This window comes from Mandrillus leucophaeus, unplaced genomic scaffold (assembly GCF_000951045.1).
Source record: "Mandrillus leucophaeus isolate KB7577 unplaced genomic scaffold, Mleu.le_1.0 Scaffold101, whole genome shotgun sequence".
Taxonomy (NCBI): domain Eukaryota; kingdom Metazoa; phylum Chordata; class Mammalia; order Primates; family Cercopithecidae; genus Mandrillus; species Mandrillus leucophaeus.
In genome coordinates this window covers 1,332,040-1,345,913 of record NW_012098210.1, presented here as the reverse complement: position 1 = coordinate 1,345,913, position 13,874 = coordinate 1,332,040, and the positions used below count along the sequence as shown (strand labels likewise).

At 43.6% G+C, this 13,874-nt stretch overlaps 1 protein-coding gene across 1 annotated transcript in view; it reads right to left on the bottom strand.

Annotated features, from left to right (window-relative positions):
- The window catches only part of TMC2 (transmembrane channel-like 2), a 110,430-nt gene that overhangs the window by 22,701 nt on the left and 73,855 nt on the right, over positions 1-13,874 (bottom strand). The window contains exons 12-16 of the mRNA XM_011974575.1: positions 9,716-9,895; positions 8,024-8,173; positions 7,028-7,156; positions 4,217-4,284; positions 3,117-3,356 (exon numbers count right to left, since the gene is read on the bottom strand). Coding sequence (XP_011829965.1) covers positions 3,117-3,356; positions 4,217-4,284; positions 7,028-7,156; positions 8,024-8,173; positions 9,716-9,895 — 767 coding nt within the window. The remainder of the gene's footprint in view (positions 1-3,116; positions 3,357-4,216; positions 4,285-7,027; positions 7,157-8,023; positions 8,174-9,715; positions 9,896-13,874) is intronic.

Genomic DNA, 13,874 nt, shown 5'->3' with positions numbered 1-13,874 from the left:
TCTCTTCTTCTCTTCTCTCTTTTGAAGCAGAGCCTTGCTATGCTGCCTGGGCTGGAGTGCAGTGGTGCAATCATAGCTTATTATAACTTCCACCTCCTGGGCTCCAGCAATCCTCCCACCTCAGCCTCCCAAGTCGCTGGGACTACAGGCACGTACCACCATACATGGCTAGCCAAGTTCCTTTCTTATAAGTTCAGCTTTCCATACGACTGTAGGAGATGGTTCTTATCATAGTATAGTTGTCCCTGCTGACCTCCTACCCAGTGACAGATGGGAAACTGAGAAAAGAGGTGCTGGCATTTGCACCCAGGGCCCAGCCCTCCAAACCTTGCTTAGGAAGAAGCCAACAGAGGCTTCTTCCATGCAGTTTTCCCTTCAGCCTGGCATCTCAGGCCGCCTGCAGTCCAGCACGTTCCTTCTGTTCTAGACTGATCCCCTCCTTCTGTGTGAACCCTGTTTTCCAGATCACACCCTGCTGGAACACTCCTGCTAACATCCCTGGGGTCCAACTATCACAGGTCTTTATTTAGGTAAGTTCCTTATGAACTGAGAAGAAGCAGATCAGCATTTCTCAAAGTGTGTTTGTGGGGGACATGAGTGACTTTATTTTACATGCTAATCTGCCTTGTAACTTCTAACTAACCCTGAGTCTGGGAGTGCCTCCCACATGTCTAGCAGATGTATAACTCTTTATGTAGGAACCCTTGTTCCCTGTAAGTTTCCTCCAAAACAACCCTTGATGCTGCTGCAGAAATCATAGGCTGTGATGTTCAGAGCCACCTACGCATTCCTTCCAGAGCACGCATACTTTCCCCAAGATATAAGCCCTGGGCCTGGGGGATTGAGGTGTGGAGATCTACTTGTCTTGCGGCTGCTTGCGACCATACTTCTGTCTGTAAGTTACCCCTAATAAATCACTCAAAGCTGACAAACTGCATTTGTCTCCTTCCTCCTTTGGATTCTAGGCTCTTTGGGCATTTAGGGGCTGTTTTGCATATACAACCCTTTCACGGAACAGTGTTTCTCCTCATTGGTAGGCAGGGTTGGGACTAGAGTGAGACAGGTGAGGCCCTGAGTGCACAATTTAAGGAAGTAATGCCCTCAGGGTTGCTCATGTGCAGTGTAGGGCGTCATTCACCTGCCTCACCCTATTTCCAGCCCTGGATGAGTGATCCATGCAGAAAGGGTTCTGTGGTCAATAAGGATGGAGACACTAGCTTACAGATGTTACCTCATTACATGATTCTTCAGAGCCTTTAACAAAGGAGTGTGCATCGAGCATTTCTAAGTGAGATAATGACAGACAGAAGGGGCAGTATGTCCCAAACTGCTTTAACTACAGAACCTCTCTTTATGGAGTCAGCAGAGGGCTTTGTTTTCAGAAGGTCATTCATTTGGAAAGAGAACAGTAGATACACATTATTTCTTGATCTACCTCCTTACATAACTATTTGTCCTTTTATACAATATCCAGTCTCCTAACTAGCTTGACTTATATCTTGAACCCTCAGGCCAATGCTCTAGAAAGCAGAGAGCTCAGTTGAGGTTGGGCAAGAGTCCACTGCAGCTGCTTCACATTTAAATGGCACGTGTAAGTGTATGGTAATTCATCCTCAGAATATCTACTGTTACTTATCCTGTGGTAAACTAATCCCAGGTAGTAAGTTATCTATGTGTTAAAAGGGTAGAACTGTGCTGTCAAATATGGTAGCCATTAGCCATGTGTGGTTATTTTAATTGAAATTAAAATAAGAATGAAATCTTGTCATGTAGCAACATGGATGGAACAGGAAGTAATTATGTTAAGTGAAATAAGCTAGGCACAGAAAGACAAATATTGCATGTTCTTACATGTGGGAGCTAAAAAAGTGGATCTCATGGAGGTAGAGAGTAGAATGAGGTGACCAGAGGCTGGGAAGGATAGAGAGGAGCGGAGATGAAGTACGGTTGGTTAACTGGTACAAATATACAGTTAGAGAGAGGGAAGAAGTCCCAGTGTTCCATAGCACAGCAGGGAGATGACAGTTTACAATAATTTATTGTATGATTTCAAAGTTCCCAACACAAAGAAAAGATAAATGTTTAGGCCAGGCACTGTGGCTCATGCCTGTAATCCTAGCACTTTGGGAGGCCGAGGCAAGTGTATTGTTTGAGGCCAGGAGTTTGAGACCAGTCTGGGCCACATGGTGAAACCCCGTCTCTACCAAAAATACAAAAATTAGTTGGGCATCATGGTGTGTGCCTGTAGTCCCAGCTACTTGGGAGGCAGAGGCACAAGAATCACTTGAACCCGAGAGGCGGAGGTTGCGGTAAGCTGAGATCGCACCACTGCACTCCAGCCTGGGTGACAGAGTGAGACTCGGTTAAAAACAATTTTTAAAAAGATAATGTTTGATGTGACAGATATCCCAGTTACCCTGATTTGATCATTATACATTGTATACACGTATCCAAATATCACATGTACCCCAAAATATATACAACTATCAATTAAAAATTAATAAATAAATTAGAAAAATAAATACATGAGAAATTCATTTTCTTAATTCCTTATTTCAATCATTCCACAGCCACAGGTGGCTGGTGGCTACTGTAATTAACAGCACAGGCTGGGCGTGGTGGCTCCCGCCTGTAATCCCAGCACTTTGGGAGGCCGAGGCAGGTAGATCACGAGGTCAGGAGATCGAGACCATTCTGGTTAAGATGGTGAAACCCCATCTCTACTAAAAATACAAAAAATTAGCCAGGCATGGTGGCGGGCGCCTGTAGTCCCAGCTACTTGGGAGGCTGAGGCAGGAGAATGCCGTGAACCTGGGAGGCGGGGCTTGCAGTGAGCTGAGCTGAGATCGCGCCACTGCACTCCAGCCTGGGTGACAGAGGGAGACTCCGTCTCAAAAAAAAAAAAAAAAAAAAAAAAGAAATGAATAGCACAGACACAGAACAACAGAACATTTCCATCCTGGCAGAAAATGCTCTTGCATAACATCGATGATTCACTCAAAGCTCCATGGCCTTTTACAAGTTGGCATGAAACTAGAACTGGAATTCTGGGCCAAGGCCCTCTGAGCAGACTGCCTCGGGAGGAGAGGTGCTCCTGGGCAACTGAGACTCTGCACCTGAACGGCCCGCAGTCAAAGGAGGGTGGGAGGGACATGATGGTGTAGGCCACTGGCAGGAGGCTGAGGAAGAGCACCAGCAGCAGGAGGCCCATGTAGAAGTTGTTGGATCGGGAGGCTTTGAACACGCGTTCATGGGGTACGTTGCTGCTCATCACTGCCCAGCACTGGAAGTACATGGAGGTCAGCAGGCGCAGCACGTTAATGCCCACCAGGCCTGGAGCATAGAAGGAGCCCATCCTGGAAGGGCAGAAACCGAACACCTGGTTGGCTGGACAGCAGGGAAGGCAAGGGAAAGGTGATAGAAGGAAATGCGACGGATGGGTTAGGGGCATGAGGCTCAGCTGCTTTCCTGGCAAGTCCCCAGGTAAGGGACCTCCCATTTAACCAGAATATTGATCATCAAGCCAGAACCATGTAGTCCTCAGGAGAGGGAGGCACTCCGAGCATTCCTGGCTTACGTTCTGGCCAGGATTTTACCACTGCTTCGCTCCCAGGCATCTAGCAAATTATACTGTCTCCTGCCTGTTTCTCCTTGGTTTCCATAAAACAGCATTGCTGCTCAGAAGAGTATTTGAAGTCCTTCAATTAAGAGAATTGGACAGTGGCTTGCAGCAAGCCCTTGGCACCTTGAAAGTCTTTACCTAAAGTCATGTACCTCCTCAAAGTCGCTTTTCAAAGGAGGGAGTTCCGTAGTTCATTTACCTTCCACCTTCTCTTCCTTCTTTTCTCTCTCCCTCCTTCTTTGTTTTCCTTTCCTCGTCTCTTCTTTACTCCTTCCTTTTCCCTTTCCTTTGTCTTCTTTCCTTCCTCCCTTTTTCTTCCCTCTTCTCCTTCTCTCCTGCCTTCCTTTCTTTTCCTTTTCTCCCCTACCCCCCCGTCTCTCCCTTTCTCTCTACTTCTATGGTAGCATATGGGTGGGCCAGAAACTGTCCTGCTTCTCATCTAGTCCTGCTCTGGATTTTTCTTGTGAAAGAGGGGAGTTCAGAGAGGCAAGATGACTTATCCAGCCTCTTCCAACTAGTTAAGTTGCAAAGTCTTGGACTCCGGTTTTTTGACTCCTTGGATGAGGCGATCACCAGATGAAATGGATAACTCACCAGATCATTCCTTGGTTGAAGATTAAACCCAGCACATTTCCACTAATATCAAACTCAGCGTATGAAGGCTAGAGAGGGAGGGAGGGAGAGAGAGAGAAAAAAAAAAAGAAAGCATGTTGGATGAATTCAGCCAAACCCTACTACTAACCAACTGGCCAAGCCAAGGCCATTCCATCCCAAAGAGCTTGCTCTGGTAACTAGAGAAGAACCTTAGATTTAGCACTCTGTTTCTTTAATATGTTTTCAACTTTTAACGAAAAAATTTGACATTCTCAAAGCTGAAACTTTTAAAATGCCTGTTTCAGTTAAAAAAAAAAAAGTGAGAGTTTCTGTCTTTCAGGACTTGCAGGCTGACAGTGTGTTTTTGGGAAGACCCTTGCCTCTAAGAGAACATTTTATCATGTTTTAATCGGAAATATACCTTGAAATTATAATCAAGGAGAAATCTAATAAATAATGAAATGCAAATAATTAAATGAGGAGTCAAAAGAAAAGAAAGCTTAAAATCAAACAAAAACCAAATCATCCTTCCAACTGTTCTTTCTCCTTCTCTTCTTCCTCCAGTCTGAGAGCAGTTCGTGGAAAGGAAAGTGCCCAGCTTGGTTCACATTTTCAGCCTAACTGATTTTCAGTTTTCGTGATTTGTCCAATATTTGAAAGAACATAAAATCTGTGAGCACTGAGGATATGAGGGTCCTCATGAAGCATGCTAAAGCCCACATCCTAATTCGTCTTCCAGAAATGGAGATAAAGGGAAATGAGAACACAAGAAGGAGAGATGGGAAGTTAGGAAAGAGACAAAGGAAGGGCCAGCACGCGTGGATGGAAGGACAAAACATGCATACGCTAAATCCATGGGGGTGAAGTCTTGGATATTTATTTATTGAGATGGAGTCTCACTCTGTCACTCAGGCTGCAGTGCAGTGGCACGATCTCGGCTCACTGCAACCTCTGCCTCCTGGTTCAAGCGATTACGGGGTTTCACCATGCTGGCCAGGCTGGTCTTGAATTCCTGACCTCAAGTGATCCACCTGCCTCAGCCTCCCAAAGTGCTGGGACTACAGGTGTGAGCCACTGTACCTGGACCCAAAATTTTAATTTTAATATTTTAAAATGTTAAAAAAACACTTGTCTACTGGGTTTCATGTCCTGCTTAGACAAATCATCCTCGCTTCAAGATTCTAAGTTTGTACATGCTTTCTTTTAGAAACTTATATTTTCATTTTTTTGATGTTTAAGACTTTGATTCACCTACAATTAATCTAGGTGAGATGAATGAGGGATATAGTCTCCCACATTTTTATATAATTTATATATATTTTAATAAAATCCTTTCCCTCCAGTGCATTTGAAAGTCTCCCTTTATCATAAACTAAAGGCCTATATAGATAGTATCTATTTCTGGACTTTCTATTCTGTTCCATTGACATGTTGGTCTATTTTCTAGTACCAGTTTTGGTTATTATAGCTTTATCATATGCTTTAGTATTATGGTAAGTCTAGTTCCTTTTAGTCTTCTTTTTATTTTTTTCTTTATTTTTTGAGACAGGGCCTCACTCTGTTGCCCAGGCTGGAATGCAGTGGTGTGATCAAGGGATCAAGGGATCAAGGGATCCTCCTGCCTTAGCCTCCTGAGTAGCTGGGACTACAGGCATGCACCACCACACCCAGCTAATTTTTTTATTTTTTGTAGAGATAGGGTCTTGCTAGATTGCCCAGGCTGGTCTTGAACTCCTGGACTCAAGCAATTCTCCTGCTTTGGCCTCCCAAAGTGCTAGGATTACAGGTGTGAGCCACCATACCTGGCCTTATTCTTCTTTTTAAATATTTTTTCTGGATATTCTCACATGCTTATTTTTCAAATTAACTTTAGTATTATTTGGAAATCGTGGTGATCTTACAAACAAATTTAAGAACAATGACCTCTTAGTAATATTGTGTCTTTCTATCAAAGATGTCATCCTCTTTGAGCACAAAGTTCTTTCATCTTTGTTCTCAGACAAGATTATGAAGCTTTCCTGGCTGCTGAGGAGCTCAGCAGACTTGTTTATAACTGAGACTGATGACTGAAAGAAAAAAAAAATGTGACAGAAACCTGTACTGGGGCCCTTACCTGGGCCAGGCCAGGATGAGGGCTACACAGGTCAACATCCTATGGAGCCTCTCACCAGGAGCTCAGGTAAGAGGTAGGTAACTTACATGCACACCAGTGACTGTAGGCTGGGCCAGTGAGGTGTCGTGGAAGAGACACGTCCAGCACAGGTGTCTGAGCCAGAGGTTCTGCCAGAGCATAGAAGGCCACTACTGAGAGGAAATGACACACATTTACCAGGTAGGTGGAGAAGAGGGCTATAAGGGAATACGAGTCAAAGGAGGTTTCTCAAAGCATCATATAGAAGACAGGACCAGTGGTTATTGCATTCTTGGTGTGTTCCAGGACTTCCCAAAATATTCGCCTCCACTGTCAGATTTCAGCCTCCCTAGTGAGAGTTGAGGCTGCTCAGGTGCAATTCCTTATCAACCATTGACTCAATACTGGAGCATGTGGTCCACTTTCCCCTAGACCAGATGCCTCCATTTCCTAGAATAGAAGGTCACATTGTTCATTACATTGGGAAAAAGCAGTTTCCCCTATGAAGGCAAATAAGACCCTTAAAGGCAAAACAAATTAAACACTTTACTACTCCACAGAGCAGAGACTGGCATTAAGCCTCCAAAGAAATGAAATGCCCAAGAATGCATCTCGCTATAAGTATCAAAGAGGATGGTTGAAATTCCTTTGAGCAGAATGTCCTTGAAGTGGTGACCTACAAATCCAGCCTCCAAGTCCCAGCACCAGCAGTAGTTCATGAACCGCACAAAACAAGCCCGTAGGAAGTCCCCCAGCAGGATGGTGATGTACGTTACCAGCATGTCGGACACCGTCAGCCTCATGAATTCCTGCAGAGAAACATAGGAAGAGGGGGCGGTTGGAGACCTTGCCCACTTCTTCCACCCTCCCTGAGAGTTCGTTGAGAGTCTCATAAACTCTCTCCCACCCACCTGACTTTGTCTCTGTGACCCTCTGATTCTTTGTGTGTGAAGAGAGGCGACCCCTGGCTCTGGAAAATGCTAAATTTAGGTCCCAACACGACAGATTACCAATTGTATGGCTTTGGAATAATCTCTGAACCTCTTGAAGCTGATACTGATATCATTCTCAATCTGATATTGATACCAACAAATTACTAAGTTGGGAAACTTAGTAATTATGTATATAAATTGCCTGTTAAATTGGCTATGCCCAATGCATCGTAGTCAGCATCACTAGGACCCGAAGGCCTTGCTTCTCCACTTATTCTGAAGTGCCAGCTGCCCCCACTAAGATTAAATGTGACCATCAGTCACTGGGGACAATGCCTAGCTTTTTTCACCTCCTGCTAGTCGGATTTCTCTCTCTCTCTCTTTTTGATATATAGAGAAAATAAAACAGGTTTTGCACAGAGGCACATAGAAGAAGGACCAAAAACTGAAGGACAAAGCTTTCTCTGCATTTGTAGAATAGATATAATTTACTATTTTTCTGGAAAAATTGAAAATATCTACCAGACACCATCACAACCTTTGAGATACCAAAGAGATTTGGAGTTCCTGGGGGGCACAGGATCTGCTTTGGTAATTTTATTTCTTCCAAGATGATTATGAAATGTTTGCTGGATGAACAGCTGGTAAGTTTTCAGGTTTATTCTGCAAATGGAAACATCAAGGAGGAAATAACAAAGAACCAAGAACAGGGGTCACCTTTTCAGAGAGAGCATGACTACTCACAATGCCCACAGCTGTCTCCCAGCAAGAACCCCGGGGCACATCTGCAGGGTGCAGTGGTGGTCGGGGGACACTCTCATTCCGACCAGAAGAGTTATAATAGTTAAACAGAGTCCAGTGAGTGATGTTCTTTATTGTCTCTTCATTAGCAAGCTAGAAGAGAAGATGGAGGTGTCGGGTAGGAAGGAGCCAGGGATGGTCCAACTGTTTCTATAAGAACAATGAAAGCGAGCAAATGCCACAACCCTACCATCTAGCTTCTGCTCTACCCCTGGACAGAGTCCTTCCAGAAATTCCCTCCACAGGCTTTCAATATGTACAGGAGAGGCTGTAGTCTTTGGGTCTTTCCCATGAAGGTATCTTCTACCCTAAGTCACTATCTGTCTGTCCATCCATCCATTTGTCTATCCATCCATCCATCCATCCATCCATCCATCCATCCATCCATCCATCCAGGCATTCATCCATCCATTCATGTATTTATCCAGTCATTCATTATTCTCTTGAAAATAATTTATTCAGGGTTTCTTCTGTACATATAAAGTAGTGGTGATACAGGAGTGACCAAGAGAAGTGGAGCTTTGCTCAGAAAGGTTAGAGTCTAGTAAATGATGGAGATGAACAGGCAATTACAGAACAGAGCGATACGAGCTGTGGGAAATTATCTCTGGGAGAAGGAGCATCCACATCACACAGTGGGGGCCACAAAAGACTTCCTGGAGGTGGTGACATCTGGGCCAAAACCTCAAGGAGGATTAGTCAACCAATCAAACATGAGGAGAGGGGTAGAGAGAGAGGCAAGAGAGAATTTTGCCCTGTGGCAGAAATGTGAGGCTCAGGAGAGTAGAGCAGTCTCCTGGGTAGGAGGGAAGCCAGAGATGAGCCGGGAGGGGAGGTTAGGGCCAGATTCAGTCACTTCCATGCTTAGAACAATTTTCTGTTAGCATCAGGAAAAAGTTCCTACAACTCAATAATAAGGAGGGAAGAGATGGAGAAGAGGGGCATCAGCATCATCAGGCCCTCCCTTGCTCTATTTTTTTCACTCTTCTGCTCCACTCCATTGTTCAGCCATCATCTAGTTCCCTGTTGACCCAGCTGTTCCCTCTGCCTTTTTCAATGTCTGCTAAGGTTCCCAGGGTGTGGGATCTGGAGCTTCTCCTGTGCGCTGCCATGCTGCCCTGGGCTTACCCCTACTGATGCACATCCCACAGAGTGCTGTAATGAAGTCTGTCTCCTGGCCCAGAGTGTGAACACACTTGGGACAGGACTGTGTCTTCCTGTCTGCTCTACCCCAGGGCCTGCCATTGTGGGTGCTCCATAATTGTGTGGTGAGCATTGATGAATGGTTAAGTCATGACATAGCACCTTAGAGGACAATTACTTGGCTGTTAGTCATTTATGGCAGCTCTGAAACAGTGTGGAAAAGGCTGAAGATAAAATATTAAGGTATCAAATGACATGTATATGGTATGAAAAAATACAACCAGAGAAGAAGACAGTAAAAAACAATAGGAAAAGGTTAACAATGGTCATCTTTGGGTCATAGATTCTGAGGAGTTTTTTTTTTATTTTATTTTTCTGAATTTATATTTATTTAATTAATATGAATTATATATAATGAAATTATTATATTAAAAAAGAAAATATTATGGGCACCAGGAATTGCAGTGGGGTGGAGGGCGTTGTGGTTTTTACCTTGAGGTGGACATCATCCATCAGGGCCAAGAGAAACGTGTAGAGGTTCCCCAGGAAGAGTGCAAAGATGCGTCCCAGCTGCCACTTCAGTCCAGTGCGTGGGTGGTAATTCTCTAGGAGAGCGATGGTTTCAAACAGAGGGGGACAAAACATTCCAAGCAGGGACATCACGATCTCTACCTGAGGAATCAGGAAAGCCTAGGTTGTGTCATCAACATTATACTTGTTTGGCCGCCATCCCTGCACTCCCATGGCCATCGATCTCCACTTCTCTGCTGCCCTCTCCGCTGCCCCTGGAGATGCCTTGGGGTCTATATAGCTTGTGGTGTGACCCTGGCAAAGGCATCAACATGCCCTGAGCAGTTGGCCTGTGCTTGCATATCATAATTGCTGTGTGACCAGATGCTATCATGGTTGTTGTTATTAGTATTGATGAAAATAACACTTTCTGACCAGGCTCGGTGGCTCACGCCTGTAATCCCAGCACTTTGGGAGACTGAGGCAGGTGGATCACGAGGTCAAGAGATTGAGAGCATCCTGGCTAACATGGTAAAACCCCATCTCTCCTAAAAATACAAAACTTAGCCAGGCATGGTGGCGGGTGCCTGTAGTCCCCGCTACTCGGAAGGCTGAGGCTTAAGAATCGCTTGAACCTGGGAAGTGGAGGTTGCAGGGAGCCAAGATTGTGCCACTGCACTCCAGCCTGGGTGGCAGAGTGAGACTCTGTCTCAAAATAAACAAACAAACAAACCAAAATAGAGAGAGTGTGCATTTGGAGTCAGCTCTCTGGGTTTAAGCCCCAGCTCTAACACTTGCTGTCTTTGTAACTTAGGAAAAGTTACATCACTTCTCTGTCCTTCTTGTTTCTTCATGGGTAAAATTGTGATGACAGTCCTTGTGGTGAGAATCAGAAGAGATAATATATGTAAATCTACTATCCCAGAGCATGGTAAGCATCAAGCACTCAATTTTGGCTCCAGTTTTGGGAGAATACCGACTCATATGACTGAATCTGACCACAATAGGACATCTCTCTGCAATTAAAACTGCTCACCTGGCTGGGTGCGGTGGCTCACGCCTGTAATCCCAACACTTTGGGAGGCCAAGGCAGGTGGATCATGAGGTCAAGAGATAGCCAGGAGATCCTGGCTAACATGGTTCAACCCCATCTGTAGTAAAAATACAAAAAATTAGCTGGGCATGGTGGCATGCACCTGTAATCCCAGCTACTCAGGAGGCTGAGGCAGGAGGATTGCTTGAACCCGGGAGGCGGAGACTACAGTGAGGTGAGATCGTGCCACTGCACTCCAGCCTGGGCGGCAGAGCAAGACTCCATCTCAAAAAAACAAAAACAAAAACAAAAAACAAACAAAAAATAACTGCTCACCCAGTGGAAAGTAAATCTCTGAACTGTTGACCAAATTGCAAGTTGGTCAGCTCTTCTAGGCTTGTCCTGACTCTCCCACTCTCTCTCACACCAACCCTTGGCTTGGTTTCTCATCATCTCCATAATGTCCATATAGTTCTTACCTGGAGAGCCATCACTGCCCCATATCTACCACTGCCCTTCGTTATATGTTTGTGTAATGCTCAGCCTAATTCCCTTCTCTGCCACAAAATTCCACTACCTCTTCAGCTCTCATGGACAGTTCTATCTGTAACCTAAAACATCTTATTTGATCATGGTATTCCTGCCTACTGTTGTTTGTGCTTTGGTTTATTCTTGTCAAGCCTGCGTCCTAAGGAAACTGCAATCCTCTTAAGACTAGAATTCATCTTGGGCATCTTTTGAGTCCTTCTCACAGCTCAGTGACCCAGTGAGGCTTTGTGGAAGGGACATTTTTCCCTTCTTACTCTATTCCTCAGTTCTCCCATCCTACAGAGGGGCCCCCAAAGTCCCTGTCTTTCCATATCTTAAACCCATTCTGACCAGGTCAGGAGCTACACTGGGGCCTCTAATCCACTGTTGGGAGTGCCTGAGTTGATGTCCACCTGCACTGATCCAGAGTAGGTTAGAGGTAAGTTTAGGTAATCAGGAATGAGGCCCCAGAGAGAGACTCAGAGCCAGACAGGTACTGGGTCCTAATCCTGACTCCGTTGCTAGTAAGTGTGTGTCTTAAATTTTCTGGTCCTCAGATATTTATGCAAAAACTAGGACTAAGGGTGCCTATCCTGCCATGGTGCTATGAGGCATAAATAATGCATATAGAGGTCTATTGTAGGTATTCAGTTAATAGTTATCTCCTTTGTCTTTCCTCCATCTCTCATTTATTAAGCACTTACTATGTGTGAGTCACTGTGCCAAATTCTAAAGATGCAACAAAGAATAAAAAGTCATACACACTCTGCCCACAAGGACTTAAAGTTGATGTAAATAATTCCATAATGAGTTAATCATTACATAATCATTACAAAGGTAAAAATGCTGCAAAGGGTAAGTACATTAAGTATACAATAGAAATAAGGATATAACATTTAAACTCATACCTGAAATTATTCAAGAGAGATGAGAGTGTGTGAGAAAGCATCTCAGCAGAATAGAGGCCAATGTTGCTGCAGTTTAGTGAAGATGGGAAGAGTGACTAAAGGTACAATTGGTGGCTAGGTGTGGTGGGTCATGCCTGTAATCCCAGCACTTTGGGAAGCTGAGGCAGGTGGATCACCTGGGGTCAGGAGTTTGAGACCAGCCTGGCCAACATGGCAAAACCTTGTCTCTACTAAAAATATAAAAATTAGCCAGGTATTGTGGTGCGTGCCTATAGTCCCAGCTACTTGGGAGGCTGAGGCAAGAGAATCACTTGAACTCAGGAGGTGGAGGTTGCAGTGAACTGAAATCGTGTCACTGCATTCCAGCCTGGATGACAGAGCGTGACTTCATCTCAAATAATAATAATAAAGAAAAATAAAGGTACAACTGGGAAGGTAAGTCAGGGAAAGCCATCTAGGACTTTATCCTAAGAGAAAATGATGGTTTTCATGATGAATGCATCTTCATACTAAAAATAATAACTTGGAGTTCTGGGAAGATAATGATAGCTACAACATGATTTTTGAATCTCCCTGAGATTCAAAAAATTTTTACATGAATTCTCATGTAAAACTGGATGAAGCAATTAAATAATAAAAGAAAAATCACATAGACATCAAAGTTAGATGTCCTAATGAATCCTTAAATACAAGTGGTTACAATACAATACAAATTACCAACAGCCACAAGTTCTTACAGAATTCATGTTTGGATGAGAGAAGGCCAAGAGAAAACAGTGGGGTGTCCAGTGAATTTGAGAACAGGAGGATGTCAAAATGGCTAATAGGTACTCAATGAAAAGCATAGTGGAACAATCAGAGAACAGCAGCTGAAACTGTGAGGAACTCTGCTCAGTCCAATAATAGGTGAGTGCAAGGTCATTCTTGGTTAATCTGGAGATGAGCTAAAACAGCCTGGGCCTCTTGAACTTTTGAAATTGATCAGTCAAGCTCCCTAATAGGACAGGGCACAACATGAAGGAGACTATTCTGAGAACAGAATTGAAATTAAGCAGACAGGGGGAATATAGAGAAAGGAATGGGAAGGTCTAGATAAAAAGTAGAAAAGGGATGAGAGGCAGGAGCTCTCAGAAAGCAAGCCACCATATATTTTGAAGACTTCACAAAAACAGTGGAAGAGAGAGCTCTGTTAAATTAGGAAAGTTTTCCTGAACCATGGCTCACTAAAACTTCAGCAAAACTAATTTTATATGAAAATGAACAGCAGAAAAGTTTTTTTCTAGGTCAAATCCCATACAAAATTATTACAAGGAAAAGAGAACAAGAAGTAGATTAAAATCCTTTCAGATAATGAAAACGCACCAAAAAGTAAGTTATACAAAACAGTTAAAAAAATTATAATCAGTATTCAAAAACAGAAGACTGAAAGATGTTAAGAAAATACAGGTCACAAAACAATATAAACAAAAATTAGAAAAACCCAGAATACTGGTAACAGAATACTGCAAAAAAAAAAAAAATAAATAAGGGAAAACTATATTAAAATTGAATCACTAAAATTAAAAGAGAATCACAATTAAAAAACATAATGATAATTACAAGAAAAAGATAAAAAGGGGGAGAATTTTAAAAGTAAAAAATATATGAAGAAAGAAGTTGGCCGGGCACGGTG